Here is a 22,705-nt window from a genome sequence, read left to right as displayed (position 1 = left end):
TGGACGGTGTACAAGGTGTATGCAAACATCACGCCAGGCATTTCCACAAAATCGCTTATTTCCGCACAGTGAGAGTCCACGGCTTGTTGTCGATGGATTATACAGGACTAAACAGCGCTCGACTTGAAAATTCTTTTCATCTTGTTTCATCTCATCGCCATCATGGCGCCCCCGAAGGAGGCTTCGTCGGCACTCTCACTACTTCTACTCATCTGGCACTTCACCGAGAGTAACTTTCCGACTTTTGTACTCCCCAACTCGGCTTTCGGATTACTCGCAGCCCTCGCAGCGCCTCTGCTCACCGACTGCCCTGAGCGCCCATCCAACTGGACTTTTCTCTACCGCGCACTCGCAGTGATCGTCTTCAACTGGGCCAATGTTTTCGTATTCGACCTGGCTAATCAGCGCCTCCCGGAGTCGAGATTGGAGGACCAACTGAACAAACCGTGGCGACCCCTGCCCACCGGACGCATCAGCCCGGAAACGACCCGTCGGTGGATGCTGATCACCATTCCCATCGTTTTAACTGTCAGCGCCATCCTCGGAGTGGCAACGGAAAGCGCCTTCATCATGATTCTGACCTGGCTTTACAATGATCTACGTGGTGGAGACGAAATCATCCGAGATGGGATTATCGCATGTGGATACGCCTTATATCTGACCAGCTCCCTGCGCATCGCCTCCGGTCTGGGCTACCATATCTCGGAACATGGATATCGCTGGATTGCTATGATGAGCGGTGTCATCTTGACAACGATGCAGGTGCAGGACCTCAAAGACCAGGCCGGAGATCGGACTCGAGGACGAAAGACTCTTCCCCTTGTGCTTGGAGACACGGTCTCACGTTGGATCATCGCCTGTTTCACCTTGTTCTGGAGCATCTCGTGTTCCTACTTTTGGAGGATGTCTCTGTGGGGATATGCATTGCCGATGCTGACAGGCATCGGAGTCGCATCCCACGTGGTAAGCGGGTCTCACGATACGCGAGCTTGGCGATGCTGGTGTGCGTGGCAGGTGGTGGTTTATGCATTGCCCTGGTTGGCCTCGATGCAGAACTGAGCATTGAGACTTGGAAATCAGGAGTTGGGAAGTTGGACAGTGGTGCTATGGTTTCAAGGGGGTCACTATCGGCGAATAATAACCACCTCTGCCTAGCAGAGCAATGCCGATGGTCCGTCTCACAGCACATTGTCGGTACATAAATTTCGACTTGAATTTAATCTGTGGCTCTGATAAATCAAACATAATATCAAACTTTGGAAGATTTCCGTTAACCTTGAGATAGCAGTTGTATTGTTCCCCTGTAAGCCTCTTGTATATGAGGGTCGACCACTCGACTTTCCTTTATTTACTTCCTGTACCTCCAAACAAAGCTTTCCTCCCACAGGAAACTTTTATCTCTAAATTTCTTCTTTCCCTGGCTCCCTATCTTTCTTCAATCTTAGGTCCTTGCACAAAATGCAGCAACTGAGTATCCTCCTCCTTATCCTGGCACTCTGTGTCAACGCAGCCAACAGTCTCAACTGCCGCTGCTTCCCGGGCGATTCCTGTTGGCCCTCATCGCAGGAATGGACTGACCTTAACACCACTCTCGGTGGAAAATTGATATCGACCGTTCCTCTCGGCAGCGTCTGTCACACCCGGGGTGACTCCTCTGCCTACAATGAGCACGCGTGCGCCAAGTTGATCGCCGACTGGAGGTTTCCCGCTACCCACTACAAGTCCTGTACCTCACCAATGGCCTCCTGGTTCTCCAATTTCTCTTGTGACCCATTCATGCCTCGAGACTCGCCGTGTACCGTCTCTGCACTGCAGCGTTATACGGTCAATGTGAGCAGTGTCGAGGATGTGCAAACGACCCTTCGGTTTGCTCGAGAGCATAATATTCGTCTGGTCATTCGCAACACCGGGCATGATTACCTCGGGAAGTCAACTGCACCTGGGGGTCTTGCTCTGTGGATGCATCATTTGAAGGATACTGAGTATCTCCTGGACTATACGTCCGACTCCTACCACGGTCCTGCGTTACGGCTTGGCGCTGGGATCCAGGGCTTTGATGGAATGGCTGCGGCGCATGCACAGAAAATGGTTATCATGGCTGGAAACTGCGAAAGCGTGGGCATCGCAGGTGGATATAGCCAGGGTGGAGGCCATGGTCAGCTTGCTTCTCGATTTGGCCTGGCGGCAGATCAGGTTCTCGAGTGGGAGGTGGTGACTGCCGCTGGACAACATCTCATTGCATCGCCCGAGAAATACTCGGATCTGTTCTGGGCTCTATCTGGGGGAGGTGGTGGCATTTTTGCTGTGGTCATGAGCGTTACCGTGAAGGCACATCCAGAGGTTAGCACAGCGTCAGCAATCCTCACATTCAGTGGGGCATTTGTCGCCGCGGACACATTCTGGAATATCGTCCGCAATTTTGTGGTTGGAATCACTCCAATGGTCGATGCTGGAGCCGTGGCCATTTGGGCTGTCATTGGGAAAACATTCAGCTTGACGCCTATCTCTTGGCCTGGCGGTACGGTGGAACAGCTGCACAACGGTCTGGAATCCACCTTGGTTCTGCTGAACCAGAGCAATATCAAGTACGGTACGTATCTATGACGGGTTTCCAGAACAAGACTGTCTATGCGGGCTAACTATAGATATCCGTAACCAACAGCCTATCACATCCAACAATTCCCTACATTCTGGGATAGCTACGCTGCTATGAATCCTCACAGTAACATCACAGAAGCCCAGGTTGGAGGCCGACTGATGCCGCGTTCGGTACTCGACTCTGATACCACACGCCTCTTCACAGCTTTAAGGGAGATTACTGAAATGGGAGTCGTCGTTTCGGGTGTCTCGCTCAATGTGTCCCGCTCGCCAGAGCCATTCAATGCTGTCCACCCAGCTTGGCGAGACGCTGCCATATCGGTTGTCCTCGGAACGTATGTCATGTGGATTTAGAGTTTATTATATTGTAGCAGTTGAGCTGACAGATTACAGGGCCTACAATTATACCAATCGCCAGGAGGACGTCAGGTGCCAGTCTTTGATGACCGACGTCCTCATACCTCGCTTGACTACAATTAGCCCTGACAGCGGTGCCTACCTCAACGAGGCGGATTGGAAGCAGCCCAACTGGCAATCGACTTTCTATGGCAGTCATTATCCAGCTTTGGAGGAGATCAAGCTGAAGTTCGACCCTGATCATATGTTTTACGCCCGCACTGCAGTGGGAAGCGAGTCGTGGGTTGAGGAGAGCGATGGTCGACTGTGCCAAGTCTGAAAACAGAAGTCGAGTCTTTTGAAACTACATTTTCAGGGTTAAAGTCCATACAAAAAATAAGACATGTTCATTATTCCTAGACAAATGGCTGAGCTAAATAATATCCACTGCAGAGGATGGACTCGATTTCTCAGCGGTGTTTCTGTTTGTCTAAGCAGCAGCACCGCGAATCAAATCAGCGGCACGCTCGGCAACGGCGTAAACCGTCGCCAGAGGATTGGCATGAGGAATCAACGGGAACACACTCGCATCAACGACGCGCAAATTCTCCGTACCGTAGACCTTCAACTGTTGATCGACCACACCTCCTGCATCCTTGGGAAGCATAGCGGCCGTTCCGCATGCATGGTGTGCCCCCGACGCTGTCATTCGCAGACCCTTCTTGATAGAATCGATATCCAAGTCAGCCGTGCTCTCTTGGAAGTAAGAGCTCAGGGCATCCGAGTTAATTAGCTTGTAGCAGTTGCGCACGTGTCGGGCCAATATCTCAAGATCGAAATCTTTGTTGGCCAATCCCGCGTCCACAGAAGGCAGTGCGTCAGGGTCGGCAGTGGAGATATGGCAACTCCCGCGAGACAATGGAAAGCTTAGGATTGGCACCATAACAGCCAGACTTGGATTAATAGCACCCAGAAAGATGCAAGCTGAAGCTTCAGTGGCAGTATCGATAATCGAGCGAGCTACCTGATCGGAGAGGTTGCCAAACTCACCGGCGTAGTTGGATAGAAGCGCGTTCTGCTCCTCGGAGTCAAGTCTGGTCATTGCATAGCTCTTGAGTCCGGGGTTCATGTTCTTCAAATCCGAATGTTCCTTCAGGGGAGCGATGATCGGACCCATCAGATGATTCTGAAAATTCTCGCCTACCCCAGGCTGATCAAGGATAACGGGGATCCCGAGGTTCCCCAGTCGTTCTTTCTGACCAATTCCAGATATCTCGAGCAGCTTGGGTGTTTGGAATGCGCCGGCTGCGAGAATAACTTCCTTCGATGCTTTGGCCGTGGCGACTTGCCCGTTGTGGTTGTACTCAACACCGATGGCCGTTACCTTTGGCCCATTCGAGTCGAACAGGATCTGACAAACGGTGGCATCTGTTATGAGGCTCACGTTCGAGCGCTCAAATGCCATACCCCCATACCCACGATCAGCACCACTACGCAGACCTGACACAGGGTCGATGGTAGCGGTGTAAGGACGAGGTCCGAGAGACTGTTCTTCTGCGAGAATATCAGGATTGAATTCATGTCCCTGAGCCGCGAACGCCTCGTTCCACGCATGCAGTAGAGTCTTGCTACCAGCGTCATCAAGGGCAGGGAAGGTCAGTTGTACTGGACCAGTCGATGGAACGCGCTGGGTTTCTTTCAAAGTCGGATGTGACTCTGGCGCTGTCAGGGTGTAGCTCTTTTGCAAGTAGGGTAGCAGGGATTTCCAAGTCCAGTCTGGATTACCCAGCTTAGCCCAGGCGTCGATACCAGCGGGCGATGGCGCGACAAAGGCCATTCCATTGATGGCAGAGGATCCCCCCAGAACTTTTCCAGCTGAGTGATCGAGCTCACGACTATCCAGATTGAACTGTATGGTTGTCAGTGATTTGGTTTTTCTGTATTTGCCATATTATACGTCGTACCTGTGGCGCGATTTTCACTTGCCAGTCAAGCTCTGATCCGCCCAAAGCCTGCCAGGCACCAGGATCCTGTACCCTGGGGTCTTTGCTGCAGTCGGGCCCGCTCTCGAGGACGAGGACTTTGACATCAAGATCCTCGGAGAGACGAGCGGCGACGACCAGGCCGGCGGTGCCCCCACCGACGATGATATAGTCCGCTGTTGCGGGGAGATCCGTGGAAGCCATAGAGACGTTGTTGATCCGAAGTGGAACGTGGAACTCGAGAGGAGTGGGTGGACCAAGTTTAAGTCAAGGAGTAGCCTGGAGATTCTGCGCGTAGGACAAAGCTAAGAACTGAAATGTTTGTTTACTCAGTTATTTGTCTGCTTGATGTTTTGTTTGCCTGGTCCCTGGAGAAGCAAACATTTATGAGTCTGACATCCTGTACATCCGCCGGCTTGACTTTGTACCGTGCAGAACAAGGCGCCCAGCGTGGTATAGTTGGTTTAACTTTGGGGCCATTTCTACCTAACTACTGTCAGCCACTCTGACAGTTGATCTAATTATAGTAATTAGCTCTATTGCAAATGAGGCCTTTTCGGATAATAAAAACAACAACATGAGAGGGCTGACCTGAATACTTCAAGACTTATATATGGTCAAGATGGTGACCTACACATTTCTCTATCCTACTGCCAGAAAATTTTAGCCACAAAAGAAAGAAAAGTCTATAGACTTTCCATCTGATTATGGCGATTACTAAATATGTCACAATTCCAATAGCTATGCTCAGCTTACTCGTCCGTTCTTACACCTTCTCAACCCATTTCTCATTCGCCTTCGGGTCGCTCGGTTAACTCTCACCAACGCTAAAATTGAGATTAGAAACAACAATTACCAGTGAAGGTTAGGGCCAGGCTCACTAGTTTCGCTCATCCTCCTGGAATTCCTCTAGCGGCCGAGCTAATAGGACCAGTGATCGCTCAAAAAATTCGGTTTTTTTCCTCCAGGCTCATGCCGGCGGTTTCCGAGACCATGAAGTAAGTGTAGAGCAAAGCCACTCAACGAATAGAATAAATGCTCCCCACTGGTGAAGACTAGTAAGCATCAGAGGAGCGGCCTTGGTGATGACAAAGTAAGAGCCAGTGGAAGCACTGTGACGACGCTCCTCCGAACGATCGAATCTTGTTAGGCCAGAGCTCTGCGCCAAAGAGGTAAGGCAGGCTATAGAGTCCGATTGCCCATCCAAACGCGTGTATGCAAATGAACGCCAAAGCCGCATCTGTTGAAGCTTTGCCCATGTGCGCCTTGTGGATTTGGTAGATCTTGAGGTATCCGGCCAAAAATGAGTGGCAGATAATTTGCACCGAGATTTCTAACATGAGAGATTTTCGGGGACCGACAAGATCGATGAAGAAAAGCGATGCGGCCAAACAGCATATGAGTTTCGCGAAAGTATACAAGCCTGTTGAATAAACCTTGACATTCGAGTTCGTAACTCCTATCATTCCGAAAATTGTCGGCAAGTAGTTGGTGATTGCGTTGGCTCTGGACATTTGCGCGAGGATGTTAACGATAATCGTTAATTGCACGCGGCGCCGATTACATTTCACAGGAAGGTCTCTCTAATAATTTGCAGAGAGCTATTATTCCCAAGTCCGGCATTGCGATCTTCAATATGAGATGCCATGCTATTGAACTCAGTGGCCACAACGTCTGCATCGGCTGGGAAACCACGAAGCTGAACCAATGCTGCAAGAGACTTGTCATGCTCGTGGTCGAGAAGAAGCCACCGAGGAGACTCCACCGTCAAGAAAGAGAGCATGATGCTCAGTGCGGGTGCAAAGGTATAGGCAATCCAGGAAACTTGATATTGTGGAGCCTTTGAGGGTGTGACATGAAGGGAGCAGGGGTCCTAGTCGCGTTCTAAGAATTTGGAAGTTGTTACACGAACAAGCTAGCCAAAAGAGCATTGTATAATTCGCATCAAGTTCCGGGAAATATCTGTAATGTCATTGCTTTCATTTGTTCAAATCTCCCCTTCACAATCGCGGCTTTCGGATGCCTCCGTCAGCTCAGCCGAAGGACTTACTGCGACTGGTCAAACATTGTGCAAGGGCAAGGCGTTGGAGGCACCATCGGAGGAAAGGAAACACTGTAAACAGTCGATGAGCTCATAGATCGCTATACATATTAATTCATCCTTCCTATCTTTTTAATATGGTAATCAAAGGGGGCTATGCTGCAAACTGATTCTGTCACAGTTGAAAACTAGTTTGTTCTAATGCCTGAACAAGATTTGGCTCTAGAATCTACACACATACCCGTCCTTCAATTTTATTCTACCCATCCTCCAAAAAATGACAATATTTCAGGGTTTCGTGCCGAGAATTCACCACAATGAAATTCCTGCCTTTTACCAGACCTATTCAAAGCTTTCGAGAAAATAAAGAGTATACAAACTTCACTACAAGTTACTTTAAACACGTGGATGGTAAATTGAGTGTGGAATGTAGCTTCCGCCCGGTGTATGAATCACTTTGGGTGTAGGTTCATTTGCTTCGTCAATATCTTACATTCAGCTCTTCCAATAAATATTCCCGTCAAACAGCCGACGTGCAGTGCGAAACACGGTCGCTGCGGTCAACTCATCATTATCAAACTGGGCCCTAACGAGCAGATTTCCACTTGCGTGGTTGATAGTAACACCAGCATCACTGACTTTGTCCCGGTTCGCTGCAGACTCAACGACGCTGCCAGCCAAACGAGCAGCCGAGGAAACCGCTAGTGCAACAGTGATTGGCACAGCTTTATGCGGCTGCCCAACTGAGATCGCCCGCACGAGCAAATCAATGGGGTCTTTCTCGCTGACAGAATCCGGTGATGATACCAGGCAAATTTTAGGAATGCTGCCCGGGACATCCTCGGTCTTCTGAGCTATACCCATCTTAACTGCTGCCTGGCGGCGAATCGAATCCAACCGCAGGAGAAGATCTGTGTGAGCTGTCATCTCATCTGGTCTCATGTCTCCTCGGACATCGAAGCTGCTCGCTTGAACAAACACGCATGGATTGGCCACGTCAATACAAGTGACTGGGACACCATCGAATTCATCCTTCACATTGCCAGTTGGCAATAGCTTTCCGGTGACCGAGCCGGCTGGGTTGATGAAATCCAATTGAATGCAGGCAGCCGTCCCAGCGACACCATCAATGGCAAAGTCACCGGTACTTGCAGCTTCACCATCCACGACGGGGAATGTCGCATTGATGATCTTGCCAGTGTTGGTGTTGTGGATACGGACGGTAGCCGAGTCCGGTGACTGTGCAGAGACAAGCTTCTGGTCAATGGCAAAAGGGCCGATAGCACTGATCATATTGCCACAGTTGCTTGAGTAATCGACATCGGTATTCTTGACGCCAAGGGAGACGAAGGTATAGTCAACATCGGCGTCGGGGTGCGTGGGAGCCCCGACTACGCAGACCTTAGACAGGCTGGAGATGCCCCCGCCAAGGCCATCAAGTTGTCGACCATACGGATCAGGGCTACCAATGACCTTGCGAAATATGTCGTCCCATTCCGATCGAGGAGGTAGATCGGCTTGGTTGAAAATGACAGCGCGAGAAGTGCCGCCGCGGTAGTAGGCTGCAGGGAGGCATCGCTGTTTTGAGAGAAACCGCTTAGTGCTGAAGACAGCGCGTCTCTGAAACGTAAACTGGAACATCGCAATAGTGCTCCTTTTATTTTCCTTCTCCGCGCTTGAACAGGTGGTTGGAATTTGATGTGCACTTATTATTAACGCTAGCTGAATGGCCCCCTAAAAACGGGCTGGCTCCGCCACCGAGCGGGCTGGATCCGCTATCGGATGCATCCGACAGAAGCCAGAACATCATTTGCGTAAACGCAAGATCGTCGGACCCATCGGCTCACCCGCTCGCAAAGCGGCAAATGTCTTTTCATCGATCTCGAATCGCTCCTGGCACAGTTCCACAACTTGCTCCATCAATGATGGAGGTACCACAATTACACCGTTCTCATCTCCGACCAGTATATCTCAGGGTAGGAGCCTGTTAATCAGGTAGGAGAAAGATGCCAAGTTAGATTAGGTAAGAAGTCAAAGACTAAGTTAAGTATTTCTTGTTGGGAAGAAGCTACCGCGCAGCTCCCATGCCGGATCAGTGAAACGCATATTGCAGTAGTTTTCGGATTCAGTTTCACCGGACACTCCTTGGACTTGATTCCTGGAAAATAAATCCTAAAATGTGCTAGTCCTGATGGGATGTTATTTTATGCATTTTAATTTCTAAAATAAACAATATATTTTACAATGCCTTTTGTAACACAGACAATATAATTACACGAAATTGCGTATAGGCACCCCCCTGATTCTCCTTCTTTTCCTGACCATTAGCAAACTCCTGCACAAGCGCTTCCCGCTTACCGTTTTTAGACCAGACAACATGGCTCTAAGTCTTTCCCCTTCAAAAATTGTTCTCATCCGTGGTATGACAGGGAGCAAATCCTTCACCACATCTGAAATGTCCGAACAGACTGTATGCAGGCCATCATAAGTATCCACAACAACGAGCAGTAATGTGTCTCACCAAACCGTGATCTGTGATCATTCATCTTAGTTATATCTGAGAAAACCTACCTCTATCTCGCTGAGAATGGTCGTATTCTTTTGGGATGACTTTTAGGCTATGTTAGATTCTCCAGCATTAGAAAAGCCCTGATCGCAAGGGGTTGGTCTACAAAGAGTGCACTGACACGTACTGAAGAACAAAACGCCGATTTGTGAGGACGCTATCTTCATCTCTCTGATTTAAATCGTACCACCTAGTCTACGCTGGTGAATCTGGATAAGAAATCGCGTTGGGTTCAAACGGACAGGCTAGGCACCTGTTGGCAAGTACCCCTCGCAAGTAACCCAATTTCATCGTGATCTGAGATGCTAGATTATCATACTGTGCTTGTCAGGTTTCGGCATCCGGCATCGGGGATACTCTCACCCGTTCTAAACAAGTGAGGAAGCAGAGCACTGGTAGCTACAGGAGAAAGGAATTCCAATGTTAGATCCGCCGAGATTAGTCATTATTATGCCTACACAGATTGCCAGCTAGGGGTAATAGTTATCCAGACTTGTGAATATCCTATTGATGCACTCTGACCCACAGAGCAGTGTTTCCGATTATAAGATGGAACACGTTTCTTTTGATGGTTCGTTAAATGCGCAAAGTCGAGAAGTAATCACTGAAATATACCGTATCGCACGGCTCAAGCATGAGTTGATCATGACGTAAATGAAAACCACCCTGAGGAATGTTTGCGAGGGTGCTTGCTCCCCGCCGGATTCATGACATCATATTAGATTGGTCTCACTATCGCTGACCTAATTGATGATACTGTGACTGTTAGCCAGTTAATATTTTCTACCCACATTCCGCGACGACGGGCAGTCGAGCTTAATTCTATACATCTATATTCGTTACGAAGCACCTTTTTTTCAATAGAAGATCTAGCTTCGCCGAAAGTCTTGAACATCTTTAACATCACGCACAATGAGTCTGCTATCGGAAAAGCAAATTGGACTTATCTTTGCTACATTGAGGGTCTTACAATGGCTAAGTGCAGCTATTGTAATGGGGATTTCGTCCTACTTTATTTCAGTAGGTCCGCGCCATCAACATGCATTGTATTGGGAGATACTTGTGAGTTTGATCGAGTCAACTCGCCCCTAGTGTATACCGAAATTGACTCTTCAGTCGGTCATATCCGTTGTTGTATTCTTTATCGTCTGCGTACTGTCGTACCTCCTGTTTCGGAATATGGCAAAGTTCACATGGGCATACTATGTGGTTTTTGCTGTTGACTATGCATTTTCATTCTTGTGAGCCATTCAAGTCCTATGCGCTTGCTTATGAAATGCTTACCAGCTATGTAGGTGGTTAACAACATTTATATTCGCCGCCCAGGATTACAACCTTAATAATTGCAAGCTCGCTTCCCCCTAGGGGTCTCATGTGCCGTGAAAAAGGCGAATGAGTCGTTTATGTTTATAACATTGTAAGAACAACATTACTCTTACTTTTTACAGGGATACATTACTTGTATGATTTGACTAACTCATTTCCCCAGTATTTCAAGCATATGTCTCACTCTTTTCCTTGGCAGCCCTTTATCTCCATTTTCCTCCTATTCATTTGATGAATCTGAAGCGCAAGATACAAATCAAGCTTGTGCTATGTCGGAGCACGAGGTTCGGGAAGGCTACTGATGAAATAACCTGGCAGATGCAGGCTAGTAGAGCTATTATTCAGGTCCGCAGAATTTACGTATGAAAAGTCAGGTCTCTGTTAGTGCCCACTCCGTGACAGAATGGTGGTTGCCTTTCCAGCCTAAGATGGCCCGCGCGTTTATTGCAGGAGGCTGGGTTTGTTGGCGGTTTTCAGTTGCTCGTCATTCAAATCAAAACAGAATTTTCCCCAGGCGGCAAGCAACTGGATGAGAAACTCCCCTTCGCCGTGCAATAAAGTCACCTCCCCCGCTTTCTTCAGGCGCAATTGCAGGGCATCAGCGCCTCCTACCAAACGATTACAGTTGGCCATGAAAGGTCTAGGGGCCAGACTCACATCAGACGCTAGCAGTGGTAGATCCTCCACGGGCTAGATGAATGGGTTTCCCCTTGTCTACCTACTTCGCGACTAAAAGGCGGTTGCTCCCCTTTTCACTGTCAGACTGTCCTCTAAGTTAGCCCCATATGTTGCCCAATAATCACCGGCTTCTTCGAAGTACCTGTTCTTTTGTCTATCTGCCTTGGTGGCGCTGTCCGGGATGAGATTTCTTCAAGCTGGTGGGAGGACCGCTCAGGCAGGGGTTGGTGGTGATAAAATGTCCATCCTATGCTTTTCCGTGCCGGCCCGTGCCTTACTAGAATTCCAATTCGGTCCTTACAAGGGTGCAAATCAAGACCTACCGCTGTGCTCACAGGCCACCTCGACATTGATATTCGACGGACCAATCCGCTCAAGAGACAAAGTACGATAGTATGTAGTTTTCCACTGAGGAAATTTTAACCTAACATCAGCCAAGCTGCTACCAAAAGCAGACCGCACAGTCTGTACGTCAATTTGGGTGATTAATTAGGTAATTAATTCTAGCCAATTTAAATCTTTGATTTGAGTACATTCGTGTGATCATTGGTCGATTTATCGATTCAGTCAATTAATTATGATAAATTAGTAATTCTAATTCATCGAAATCACGTATCTAACTTTAGCTTATCCTCACGAATCAAGTTAATCTAATGTGAATTCAGCAAATCTATCTGGTGACTCGATCCCTTTGACCTCGAGGGTTTGCAGGGTTTGTCGTCTTCTTTGGCCCTGCATGAAGCAGGCCGGGGATTTCCTGCCAGGACCAGGCCTGTTCCTTTCCTTTGTGCTTCAGGGCCTTATGGACCCTGTTCTGTTCTCTTCTGCTTCTTCTTCCTTTCCTAGTCGTCTTCGTCTCCTTCCTCTAGATAGACCAATTGACTCAGTCTCCCTTCTCTCTTCGTTTCCTGTGCCAGCAGTGCCGTAGGCACTGTCACTATCAAAAGCGACTACTTACCATGATCTAATTAGAGCTATCATAGTATCCAAAAATGGGCGACTTGAATTAACCGCTTAACTCGGCCTCTAAATTCTAACCATTAAATTTTGAGTAGCCGGTTGATAAGGATTCTGGTGAATTCGGGAGGATAAATCCAGGTTAATTCAGAGGGTAAATGTATAGGATCATTTATACATTATTATGCTGAAATCGGTTATTTGAGTATATTGGATTCTTTTAGTCAATTAGGTGAAGCCAGGCGCCTAATTTCGACAAATTCGGAGGGACAATCTCGCTCAACACTGGACGCTAAGTATGGCGGACCATTTTGGATGAATTCCCAGATCCTCTCGAATAGAACCAGAGTAGTACACTTTGGCCCTATCTCTAACGAAATTGTATTGGAATTTATCACCGTGTGCTGCTGAAACTCGATCCGATGATTTAAAAAATTCAGGCAGCTCTTGACGCATTCGATACACACACACATAGTGAGTCTATTAATGCCCGGTGGCTAAACCGAAAGGGCAACTGATTAGTTATCACTTATTTATCAATATAGTATGTTCCAATTTACATACGCCGTATCTCCTTTAAGCCCAAATATTGATTTTTTTTCAATCTATATCCTCTCAGAAGTCGATATCGTAAGAGTCCTCGTGACTTAGTAGTTTTGTTAGTGGACTGGCTTGAAGGCGCTTGTTCAAGTGTTCAACACCCTATAGTATGTTGGTCGGTCGGTTGATATCATTTAACCCGTCCCCTCGCCTCGATAATGACATGCAGGATAACGACTACTATCTTTAAACCTCTGCGTACCTACATGTAGAGCCCGGTTCCTCGGCAAGCTCGCATACAGCCTCCTCGTGTGGGCCACTGGTAGGGTGCCGTCAATCTTTCGTAGGTGGCCATCTTTGTTAGATGAGAGACGTGGTGGAAACCGTGAGTATAAACTGGTGGCAAGAAACCGGGATGAACTTGGATAAAATGAGACAGACCGGCGAAGAGAGTTCTCTGATATATTATTGCTCAGTCCTTGTGAACCCTCGCATTACTGGCCTATGGGATGAGTTCGTTCTACATTTGGAGCCGCGTCGCCAGTTGTGTGGTATTGAGACTGCCAAGTGACATCATGTAGAAGCTCGGAAGTTGCGCAGCCAAATTCGCTCAGAGTATTCGTAAGCTAGAATCGGGCGAACAAATCGCTTATGGCAGCTTTGAACCCTTAGAATACATAGGTTCAAATGTGCCCTTTACCGTGGACGTCAAAGCCATCCTAACCCTGCCTCGGCGTCGGCCACGACGACCACGACGGCCCACCTTTCCTGACTTACGACCCTTGCGGATAGGGCCAGCCACGATGCGTCGACTGATGACCTTAAAAGCGAAACCAGTCCCAAGTTCAATGTCCGGCTCTTCGACCGCCATTCCCTCATAAATGGGGAGATCACCGGTTCCCCTATACTCCGCAGTGAGCAGCCATATATAATCGGTATTGGTGAGCCGCCTAATTGGAATTATACTGATACCTTTATTATAATCATAGCAGTCACGAGGACCAAAGTCAATGCCCTACTGAACACATAGCTGCGTCTTATCGGAGCAGGATAAGTATAAACCTTTCTGCGCGCTTGGCGCAACCTTACGACTTATCATCTAATAAAAGCATGACGCTTGAGATTATTGATAATAAATTTTGATAGCTCCCAACTTCTCAATATACGAACCTATGAGCTCTTTGGAAAAGTTACCTTTGATATATAGGGTACGGATAAAACTTTGATGTTTCCCGGACAAATGGAGTAATCCCACTCTACTGACTTAGGTTGTGACCGGCGTGCTAAATAGATTTTTGGTTACGGAGAAGATGGATAGCTACTCTAGTCCGAGAAACTAGGAATAAGCCGCCTATCGGCTAATTCTTTACGTTTGTCGGAATGACCACCCTAATACCCCGCATAATAACCGTTATCTCTAGGCTTTACTAGTGTGGGTTGGTGGAGATCCGTTAGGGAAATATAATATTAGCTTACCTGATAAATCTAAGGAAAGTGCCTACCAGGACGGTAGTGACGATAGTGAAACTATTTCCCACTCTTATAATTTCCAGGATATTACCATTACGCGGGATTACTGCCAACGGTGTCCTTCCTAAATCACGGACGGGGCCTAGGAAGTTAGACCGGCTAAGCAGTGAGTCCGGCTTCGGGCTTCGATTCTACAATAGCAGCTCGCTAGTCCTCCAATGGCGATAGCAATTACAACAGCGCGGCCTGGTCAAATAGAGTAGGCTGCTTTGTCGTAGGGCTCGCAGTTAGGGACATAGTCCGTCAATGAATTTTAAGTCAATTGTGGAACTTGAAAGCAGGATATTTGAGGACATTTGGCTCACCGATCTCGAGCCCCAGAGTGTCATGATAGCTTCTCCAGATAGTGACCGGCCCGGTGTCGTGTTCATTGATTTTGACCTTGCTCTTTTCAACAGCAGGCAGGATGATCCCCCTTTGTTATAGTTGAATTATTGTCTGGGAGAGTCGTTTCGCCGGTCCCTTGGTGGCAGGAAGGCAGAGGCAAAGGAGATTCATTTTCAGGATGTATTTCTGGTAGATCACCGAAATTACCGTAATTGCAAGTTTCGGCATCGGGTGAACTAGTATGCCGAAACTCACCATTGCCATACACTTGAATTTGGACAGATTACCCCTCAGACATCACAACGCTTTGACTCGGAATTTATATAGGCTGATCCACCGTTTTCTCCCGCGCATCCTCTGCCATAGAGGCGCAGCGCCGACGCGAGAGTCCTAGCGCCTCGCTAGTGGAAAATTGTTGCCTGACGCAAGATTACCGATTCGCCTGCTACGCACTCGAGGTATGAACTTCGTCGCCAAACAATCGCCCCCTCACGGGCAGATGCCCAAGGTACCGTCTCAACTGCTGATAAAGTGAATAAGGCTACGTTGTCTTCGTGCAGTGGCTTCTGCTTTCTCTGCGTATATTTACTTCTATTGAATGCACATCGCGTGTCTTCGCCTGGTGACGGCCCAACCACCCCACTCGTGTATTTAATCCAATTATACACTCTTGATGAGTAGTTGTCTGAAAGATAAGCTCGCCTCCAAGTAAGGCTTCCTCTAATCCCCACAAAACTCTAGGTATTGGATCTGATCTTCTACGCCTCTAGTGCTGAGCTTGAAGCTCCCCCAGAGCCATCAAAACCAAAATGCACCGATGTGTTCCAAATTACTCGCGCTGAGCCCTGGGCTATTAACACAGGCAGCTGGTACCTATTCTCGTCCGAGCCTAAGCTGTGCTTCCAAATAAGACAAGGCTCCTTCTGGAGAGAAGGTTTTACGTTCCCGAGATATAACATCTGGAGTCCCCCATACTTCGGAATTTCGCTACCAGAGCCAAACTCTACTCAAGACATAAGGACCATTCTGGGTCCTGGGGAAATGGTTCTGTCAGACCGAAGTTCATCGAACATAAAGAAGTCCTATAAGCTGAACTGCAACGACCTTATCGTAACTAGCTACGAAGACGATGCAGCATCCCTAAAGGCCAGAGACACCGGGTCAATTCCGTTCGAGAGAGAGAACGTCGTCGGTGGTATTGATGTTGACTACCCTATTTTCCTGCAATGTAGGTGTTGCCTCCGATACCGAGGGTGGGTAACCCTGGCCAAGGGCGAACGGTGGCGATTTGACGAAATCATCCGGTCAAATCGCCAGTTATATTACCAGTTCCAGCGTGTGGCCAATCGCGTTGCGCATGAAGTGGTATTCCCAAAGGTGTATCCTAAGACGCTCCAATGGGAATGTTATAGCGATTGGAAGTCGGGATATGGAGAGGCACCGGCGGATGTGCCGTTCATTTTGGACCAGGACACGCGCCTCTGCCGCGTCAACCCGGACTGGCACGGACAACGGCACTGGGATGCTTCTAAGCTTGTAGCTCCCGTGATTGCTATTATGAATCGAGAATGCCTCGTCTTTATGAATGGTTTGAAGGAGGCTAATGAGATTGAGACCGCTGATCTTCGAGAGCTGGTTCTAATGACAGGTCTCACGATTGCGAAGTTTGAACGCCCTGAATTGGACAAATGAAACTTGTTCCTGTAACCTCCAATTTCGTTATATGATGCTCATAGAGCCTTTCACAGTCGCTCTTGGGCTTACTGTAACAAGGTTAGTGGGTAGATGAACGGGCGACAAGGCGGCAAGCACAGGCGCGGAGAGAGCTTGTAGATCTATGTCCGAATCCAAATTCATACTTCTATTTAATTGCTTGCTTAAAAATTGGCGACCCCACCTTCGAGTGTGTCTGAAAGCGAACATGGTGGGTTGGAAATAATCGCCGTATTTCTGACTGAATCCAGCTAACAGCTGCGTCGGTCTGGGTGAACCACAGAAGTCGGCCTCAGTATCTCCACCTGCCAATGCCACCTAGTAACATGTACCTTTCTTTGGGCATTCGGTCTGCAGGAATGGACAAATGCCAACATCTCGTTAGACATGGGATATAAGCCGGATAGCTTCACACAGACGCGGGACTGCTTTGCGAGCGATAACAGTGATTGGAACCCGGGTTGTGATGTCGGCGCTTACTGTAAGTCGGCCGGCAGTTTGGTTGGGCCAAGCATACCACCAAGATGGTCTGCGATGACCTTGACGGGAAGATCGGAATTAACGTCGTATAAACACTATAGCAATGTGTATCGGTTTCAAAATCCAGGGAGTAATCTCACAGTCCCATGACCACCCTGGTACGAACAGCTGGTTCATCCAAGCAGGTTAGTATCGATTGCGATCGGCCGTCCGGCGCAGGGTGGCCACCAATCTGTCAGTGCTGATTTCCTTTCCATCTGCTTGGAAGTTGAGTCGGATACCACGCATACCAAGGGCGTGCATTTCTTTCAATTGTGCATCAGTGGTATCGTCAAGGTCTAGTACTGCGATGCCAACGCCTCGATGTCTCGATCCCTCAGCATCCGAAGATATTGCATCATGATAGAACAGTCATTCTTTTAAGGAGATTGTTTCGTGGGCTGGGTCCCCGTATTGGAGTTGCGGCATCGGCTACGATATGTATGGTAGGGTTTGGTGACACGGTTAAAGAGATGGTTGCACACAAGTGATTTTGGTGAATCGTGCTGTAAATAGCTTATTCTTGAATGACTATATAGATGAATGATATTGTGCTCTCTTGTCGCTGAGTTTTTGTTGGTGTATCAAGCAGCTTGAGATTAGATGGGAGGAAACGTCTATTGAAGTGAGTGAGTGGAGCACTAGGGAGAATTGTGACATATATATTCACACAGCATTAGATATCTCTTCAACTGGAAGGAGCGAACGGCTAGCAGATATACCTAGATTTAAACCGTTAATATAGCTCTTTGCATAGTGGAGTGCTTCAGTTTATTGGCACAGCATAAGGCGAATTTAGATAGTGAATAGGTGTAGGTATCCCATATTGATCAAGCCCTTGTGGAACTCGGCATCATTGGACTGTGCCAAGCCCGTTCCGTTCTCCACACCTAAGCTCCGCACGCGCACGGGATCCGCCGTCAGCTTCCGCCCAAGCTTCGAGGCGCCCTCTTCCTTCACCCTCTAGGTAGTACATCATTCCAAGCCCGGACTCGAATTCCACAGGTGGGCGGACAGCCAGAATTGTTTCGAACACAATGCCGACTGACGAACCCATACGAGCCCCAGTCTCAGAGGAGACCCCGCTGCTTCGTGATGCTGACCCCGCCCACGAGGGCGAAACAACCGAGCAGGAACCAGTCACTGAGGAGCGATCAAGCAAGGAGCTAATCTTGATACTTGGAAGCATCTGGTTGGGTGTTTTCCTTGCTGCACTTGGTATGTTCTTCTAATAGGTATCTTAGGGGTTTCGAGGCTTTGCTGACTGAATTCCTTCACAGATACTACCATAGTCGCGACATTGTCAGCGCCTATATCCTCCTCGTTCAACTCGTTTTCGCTCCTCTCATGGCTAGCTACATCCTACCTGATCTCGAATGCCGCCTGTCAACCTCTCAGCGGCCGATTGACCGATATATACTCGCGTCGCTGGGGCCTGGTCTTTTCCAATGTTTTCTTCGCTCTTGGCAATTTGATCTGTGGTCTGGCACAAACGCAATGGGCGATCATTTTGGGTCGCGTCGTCGCGGGTGTTGGAGGAGGTGGTCTCACAGCTATATCCACTTTTGTCACCTCGGATCTAGTTCCGCTGCGCAAAAGAGGTGTCTGGCAAGGCATCGGTAACATTTGTTACGGAGCCGGCATGGGCCTTGGTGGAGTATTCGGTGGGTGGATCAATGATACGTTGGGATGGCGGTGGGCCTTCTTAATTCAGATCCCCTTCTTGGTGGTCTCCTGTATCTTGGTGATCTTCACAGTGAATATCCCTGTGAAAGATACAGACAAGTCGCGCATCAAGCGTGTTGACTTCCTCGGAGCCATCACCTTGGTACTTACGTTGGTTACACTGCTGCTGGGTCTGAATACCGGCGGAAACCAAGTGCCATGGACTCACCCAATTGTCCTGGTCTCGTTGCCGGTGTCGGCAGTCTTCTTGGGCATCTTCATCTATGTGGAGGCCTACGTCGCGACCGAGCCGGTGATCCCAGTGAGACTCCTTCTGGACCGGACGGTGGCATCAGCTTGCCTGACCAACTGGTTCACGACGATGGCAGTTTTTGGACTACTCTTTTATCTCCCGGTCTACTTCCAGGTTCAGGGCCTCTCGGCCACCGCGGCTGGAGTTCGCCTGATCCCGCAAGCCATTGGCACATCAATTGGGTCGCTTGGTAGTGGCTTCGTAATGCGAGGCACAGGACGCTACAAGATCCTCAATTATGCTGTCATGACCTTGCAGGTACTCTCAGCGGCCTTGATCTGTACCCTGAACTTAAATACGCCTGTGTGGCTGCCGTTTGTGTACTTCTTCATCGGCGGTGTCGCTTATGGAAGTATGCTGACCATCACCTTGGTGGCACTGATTTCAGCCGTGGATCACGAACACCATGCCGTCGTGACATCGGCCTCATACGCGTTCCGCAGCACTGGAAGTACCATTGGTATCACAGTTGCCTCGGCCGTGTTCCAGAACACCCTGAAAACTGGACTGTGGTCCCGATTTGGCGATCGCAAGCATGCGGCAGAGATGATCTCCCGGCTCCGTGATAGCTTGGATGAGATCCGTAAGCTGCCTACGGACTGGATCCCAGGCGTTTTGGACGCGTATATGGACTCCTTGCGGGCGGTATTTGTGACGCTGCTTGGGTTGACAATCTTGGGAGCGGCAGTTAGTATTGCGATGCGAGAGCACAAGCTGCACAATAACCTGTCTCGTCGGTGATATAGAACGCAAGTAGAGATCGTGATGAAGTAGAGTGCTGTGTATAAAGCAAGGAGACTGAGGAATGTCAAGTACATACTAAATAGACTATCATGACTACTTGTGTCTTCATCCTATGATTAAAGTTCATCCCGGAGAAACCCCCACTTGACTTAGTCATTGGTTCCACTTTATTCACCGCCCCGGCTACCGCCCCACCAATCACGCCGAAGCGCTGCTGCACGGCTGCCCGCTGGTAAGCGGCGCCTGCGACTTTGGCTGCTTTTTGGCCTTAATCAAATCTTTCCGCATGTCTTCATTGGCTTGCTGCACACGTTGGATGGTCTTGGGCTTGCTGTGGTTGTGCTAGAAGTACTGTGCTTCCCCCTGCACCCCCCTCTGTCTCCGGAGTCTTGGAGTTTGGAGTTGCATACATTGAACTGCGAGCACCATCCACCGGTTTTTGAGTGGCGAGACGTGGCGACCTGGAACCAAATTCTCCAGCCAAGAGAGACCCAACTAATACACCGCTCAGAGCAGGGAACAAAGCTCGAGTCAACCAGGTTACACAACGGATCGGTCGGGGAAAGGTCTAGGTCCTGGCGCCCTTATAGTGGATACAGTTGGAGAAGGAGTTTAAAAACCCGTCACCGCTTCGATTGCCTGATCTTCAACCCAATCTGCTGTTGTCGGATAAGCAATTAGGGCTTAATTGGACTGCTTTGTGACTCGACTACAGACACTTGATCGGTTTTCCACTTTCTCACCGAATCCTCCTTGCTTCCTTGCTACGTCCCTCATTCATCGACTCGCGCAATTCCTTATCAGTATATCGAGTGTACAGAACCCGAACTCAAGAAGATTTATCGGCCCGGGCATGGATGGCAGTTGGTTTCTGGCCCGATAAAACCGTCCCGAATACCCCGAAGATCAATATTGCCCAGCTGGAGCGGAATAGTGAAATGGAAGTGGATGGCGACGGCGAGGAGACGGTGATTGGCAACAAAGAAGGCTATCGGGTCTGCTACGACCAGTCCATGCACGATGTCCCAACGTCTAGTCGGAGGCGGCGCCTCCTGCTCTCGACGGACAGCGCTTTTGCCGACACCGTCCTACCCTCGCTAGTCAAGAACCCGTATATCGAGCTGCGCTTGATCACCGACGAATCTGTGGCGCTGCTGGCCGGCACAAACAAAATCCCACATTACACAGACTCAGTCGACAGTACAACCTTCGATAAGAAGACCAGTGCGCGGAAATGGCTCAAGGCGAAGACGGCTGAGCTCTGCGAGTGGGCGGATATGCTGCTGGTCGCTCCCATCGACGCAGGCACTTTGGGATCCATGCTGACGGGGTTGACAAACAATTTGACATTGGCGCTTTTGCGAGGTTGGGTTTCGAGCAAGCCTGTGATTTTGATTCCAGGAATGACCGTCTCAGAATGGGATCATCCACTGAGTGCGCGACAGCTGGAAGAAATCAATCGGTTCTGGCCGTGGGTCCGGATTGTTCAGCCCGTGCTCTGGAAGTCTAATGGGCCGGAAGAGTTGACACCACTGCCCTGGGATGGTCTGCAAGAACTGCACCGAAGCTTGGAGAAAGGCTTGAGCCTACCTCAGTGGGAGCGAACTTTTTCACAAGGCCCTTCCAGCGTGAATGTAATACCATCATCACAATCGGCTTCATCAACAAAGCCATCAGGAAGTGACACTGCCACGGCCCTTCGCCAGCTTCAGACACACTGGCCAAATCCAGAAACGAGAGTGCGATCACTCCCTTTTGAGATCTGGCTCAACGTCTTTGAGGATCAATTAGGGGACTGGGAAGTTGCAAAGGCCGTGGGCATACCGACCAACCTCCCAGTTCCCCAAGAATGGCAGAGCCACCTCCTGAAGATGTCCACGCCGGCCTCTCTGGAGTATACCATCCTTCGCGGCTCATTTGCCGCAATGAAGAAACGCATTGACAGTTTGCCTCGGTGGAAACCACTGTCAGACCTAGCCTGCCACCTCATTGTGAAATTCTCTCGTACCGATATCCTCTCTTACCTTACCGAAAACCACCTCGACCTTCTCTGGACAACGTCCCGCCTCACAAACATCCCTTATCGTGCGTCCGCGATCTATGGCAACCCCACTGTTCTCACCTGGTGGCGCGATGCGCCTGCACTTCCAAACAAAGAGTACGCTGCCGACGCCATGGACGGCGCTTCACGCGCTGGCTTCATCCATGTCTTGGACTGGTGGCTACATTCAGGCCTCCCACTCCGCTATAGCGAACGAGCTCTCGAGGCTGCCAGTGCCGAGGGCCGGGTCGCTGTTCTGGACTGGTGGAAGACCGCATCAGCAAAGGCACCCATCCACAAGCCAATCCCTCTCAAAGTAGGCAAGTCTGTCCTACTAGCTGCGCAATCTGGGCGCATCGCATCTCTTGCTTGGTGGGATGCGTCTGGTATCCCATATAGCCACGCTGAAAATGTCGCCCGCATTGCCAGTACGCACGGCCATGTCCATGTCCTCGATTTCTGGTACCGACTGAAAGGACCGAAAATGATCTTCGATAACCAAGTCCTTGTCGGCCCCACAAAAAACGGTCATGATCATGTTTTGCAATGGTGGAAAGACTGCGGTCTGAGGGTCGAATTCAAGACTTGCGATATCGAGGAAGCCCTCGAAGATGCAGTCTCCGGTGCGGACGGTCGCGTCCGTCGCTGGTGGGAGTGCAACGGTCTCAACCTTGGCGTCGGTACACGCGAGTGGATGAAGCTGAAGGTGCTTTAATTTGCATATGAACATTTTATTGAGTTCGAGGGGTGTACGAGGTACTATTTTGGCATGTTTCTTCCATTGGATAAAGCCTAGCGTTCATGTCTTGTTTTCAGTTACGATTCAATT

The 22,705-nt window shown here is 49.2% G+C and overlaps 9 protein-coding genes across 9 annotated transcripts; 5 read left to right on the top strand and 4 right to left on the bottom strand.

Annotated features, from left to right (window-relative positions):
• Positions 1-162: 162 nt before the first annotated feature.
• On the top strand, positions 163-1,059 carry N7473_002773 (UbiA family prenyltransferase; the record flags this gene model as incomplete). Its single annotated transcript, XM_057148713.1, has 1 exon — positions 163-1,059. One exon carries the CDS (start codon positions 163-165, stop codon positions 1,057-1,059), a length of 897 nt encoding a protein of 298 aa, XP_057012367.1.
• A 399-nt stretch (positions 1,060-1,458) lies between these two features.
• N7473_002772 (FAD-linked oxidoreductase sor8) lies at positions 1,459-3,274 on the top strand (the record flags this gene model as incomplete). The annotated part of the gene is made up of 3 exons (XM_057148712.1): positions 1,459-2,590; positions 2,663-2,933; positions 2,992-3,274. The coding sequence occupies 3 exons, from the start codon at positions 1,459-1,461 to the stop codon at positions 3,272-3,274; spliced, it is 1,686 nt and encodes a 561-aa protein (XP_057012366.1).
• A 150-nt stretch (positions 3,275-3,424) lies between these two features.
• Positions 3,425-5,120, bottom strand: N7473_002771 (GMC family oxidoreductase; the record flags this gene model as incomplete). Its single annotated transcript, XM_057148711.1, has 2 exons — positions 3,425-4,843; positions 4,899-5,120. 2 exons carry the CDS (start codon positions 5,118-5,120, stop codon positions 3,425-3,427), a joined length of 1,641 nt encoding a protein of 546 aa, XP_057012365.1.
• Positions 5,121-5,971: 851 nt separating this feature from the next.
• Positions 5,972-6,699, bottom strand: N7473_002770 (general substrate transporter; the record flags this gene model as incomplete). Its single annotated transcript, XM_057148710.1, has 2 exons — positions 5,972-6,422; positions 6,488-6,699. 2 exons carry the CDS (start codon positions 6,697-6,699, stop codon positions 5,972-5,974), a joined length of 663 nt encoding a protein of 220 aa, XP_057012364.1.
• A 753-nt stretch (positions 6,700-7,452) lies between these two features.
• On the bottom strand, positions 7,453-8,598 carry N7473_002769 (DUF453 domain protein; the record flags this gene model as incomplete). Its single annotated transcript, XM_057148709.1, has 1 exon — positions 7,453-8,598. The coding sequence occupies one exon, from the start codon at positions 8,596-8,598 to the stop codon at positions 7,453-7,455; it is 1,146 nt and encodes a 381-aa protein (XP_057012363.1).
• A 5,075-nt stretch (positions 8,599-13,673) lies between these two features.
• On the bottom strand, positions 13,674-13,895 carry N7473_002768 (uncharacterized protein; the record flags this gene model as incomplete). The annotated part of the gene is made up of 1 exon (XM_057148708.1): positions 13,674-13,895. The coding sequence occupies one exon, from the start codon at positions 13,893-13,895 to the stop codon at positions 13,674-13,676; it is 222 nt and encodes a 73-aa protein (XP_057012362.1).
• A 1,287-nt stretch (positions 13,896-15,182) lies between these two features.
• Positions 15,183-16,573, top strand: N7473_002767 (uncharacterized protein; the record flags this gene model as incomplete). The annotated part of the gene is made up of 3 exons (XM_057148707.1): positions 15,183-15,339; positions 15,422-15,589; positions 15,652-16,573. Exons 2-3 carry the CDS (start codon positions 15,555-15,557, stop codon positions 16,571-16,573), a joined length of 957 nt encoding a protein of 318 aa, XP_057012361.1. The 5' UTR covers positions 15,183-15,339; positions 15,422-15,554.
• A 1,577-nt stretch (positions 16,574-18,150) lies between these two features.
• Positions 18,151-19,832, top strand: N7473_002766 (uncharacterized protein; the record flags this gene model as incomplete). The annotated part of the gene is made up of 2 exons (XM_057148706.1): positions 18,151-18,331; positions 18,394-19,832. The coding sequence occupies 2 exons, from the start codon at positions 18,151-18,153 to the stop codon at positions 19,830-19,832; spliced, it is 1,620 nt and encodes a 539-aa protein (XP_057012360.1).
• Positions 19,833-20,692: 860 nt separating this feature from the next.
• On the top strand, positions 20,693-22,591 carry N7473_002765 (uncharacterized protein; the record flags this gene model as incomplete). The annotated part of the gene is made up of 1 exon (XM_057148705.1): positions 20,693-22,591. The coding sequence occupies one exon, from the start codon at positions 20,693-20,695 to the stop codon at positions 22,589-22,591; it is 1,899 nt and encodes a 632-aa protein (XP_057012359.1).
• Between the last annotated feature and the right edge of the window lie 114 nt (positions 22,592-22,705).

Source organism: Penicillium subrubescens, assembly GCF_028828155.1.
Source record: "Penicillium subrubescens strain IBT 31985 chromosome Unknown utg000002l_segment0_segment0, whole genome shotgun sequence".
In the NCBI taxonomy this organism is placed as follows: domain Eukaryota; kingdom Fungi; phylum Ascomycota; class Eurotiomycetes; order Eurotiales; family Aspergillaceae; genus Penicillium; species Penicillium subrubescens.
The sequence above is the reverse complement of the archived record's forward strand: the minus strand, read 5'-3'. Positions and strand labels throughout refer to the sequence as shown.